Below are 536 nucleotides of genomic sequence, written 5' to 3'. Positions count from 1 at the left end.
GTCCTGCAGCAGCAGCAGCAGCAGCAGCAGCAGCAGCAGCAGGCGGGTGTGTTTGAAATGGCCGCTGCGCGTTGGTCTCGCTGCTTGAGACGCGAAACTCGGGGAGCGCCGCGAGGGTTTAGGGTTTAGGGTTTAGGGTTTATCGAGCCCGTCGCTTTGTTGACTCCCCCCAAAACCCTAATTTAGGGTTTAGGCACTCCGCGTAAAAGCTCAGCAAGACTCTTCCCCTCTCGACGCTGCTACGCGCCCCAGGGCTTACGGCTTAGGGCTTAGGGTTTAGGGTTTAGGGTTTAGGGTTTACCAAGACTTTCTCTCCAGTGATTCTCCGCAGCGCCACATTTGCTGCTTCCTTAAGGGCTTCTTCTTCGCCTTTGCCCTCCAGCTCAGCAGCAGCAAGCCGCTGCTTCCGGGCCTCTATTTCCCTAGCAGCAGCAGCAGCAGCAGCAGCAGCAGCAGTAGCAGCAGCACCATGAGGTCCACAGCAGCAGCAAGCGCGGTGAACGCAGCAGCAGCAGCAGCAAGTATGCGGCATCAGC

At 58.4% G+C, this 536-nt stretch overlaps 1 protein-coding gene across 1 annotated transcript in view; it reads right to left on the bottom strand.

The window, feature by feature from the left end:
• Positions 1-307: 307 nt before the first annotated feature.
• ETH_00034250 (uncharacterized protein) overlaps positions 308-536 on the bottom strand; it is a gene marked incomplete at both ends in the record, with an annotated part of 1,161 nt that continues 932 nt past the window's right edge. The window contains one exon of the mRNA XM_013376414.1: positions 308-422. Coding sequence (XP_013231868.1) covers positions 308-422 — 115 coding nt within the window. The remainder of the gene's footprint in view (positions 423-536) is intronic.

This window comes from Eimeria tenella, genomic scaffold (assembly GCF_000499545.2).
Source record: "Eimeria tenella Houghton genomic scaffold, Eth_scaff3408, whole genome shotgun sequence".
Classification (NCBI taxonomy): domain Eukaryota; phylum Apicomplexa; class Conoidasida; order Eucoccidiorida; family Eimeriidae; genus Eimeria; species Eimeria tenella.
Note: the sequence above shows the minus strand (reverse complement) of the source record. Positions and strands in the feature narration are given on the sequence as shown.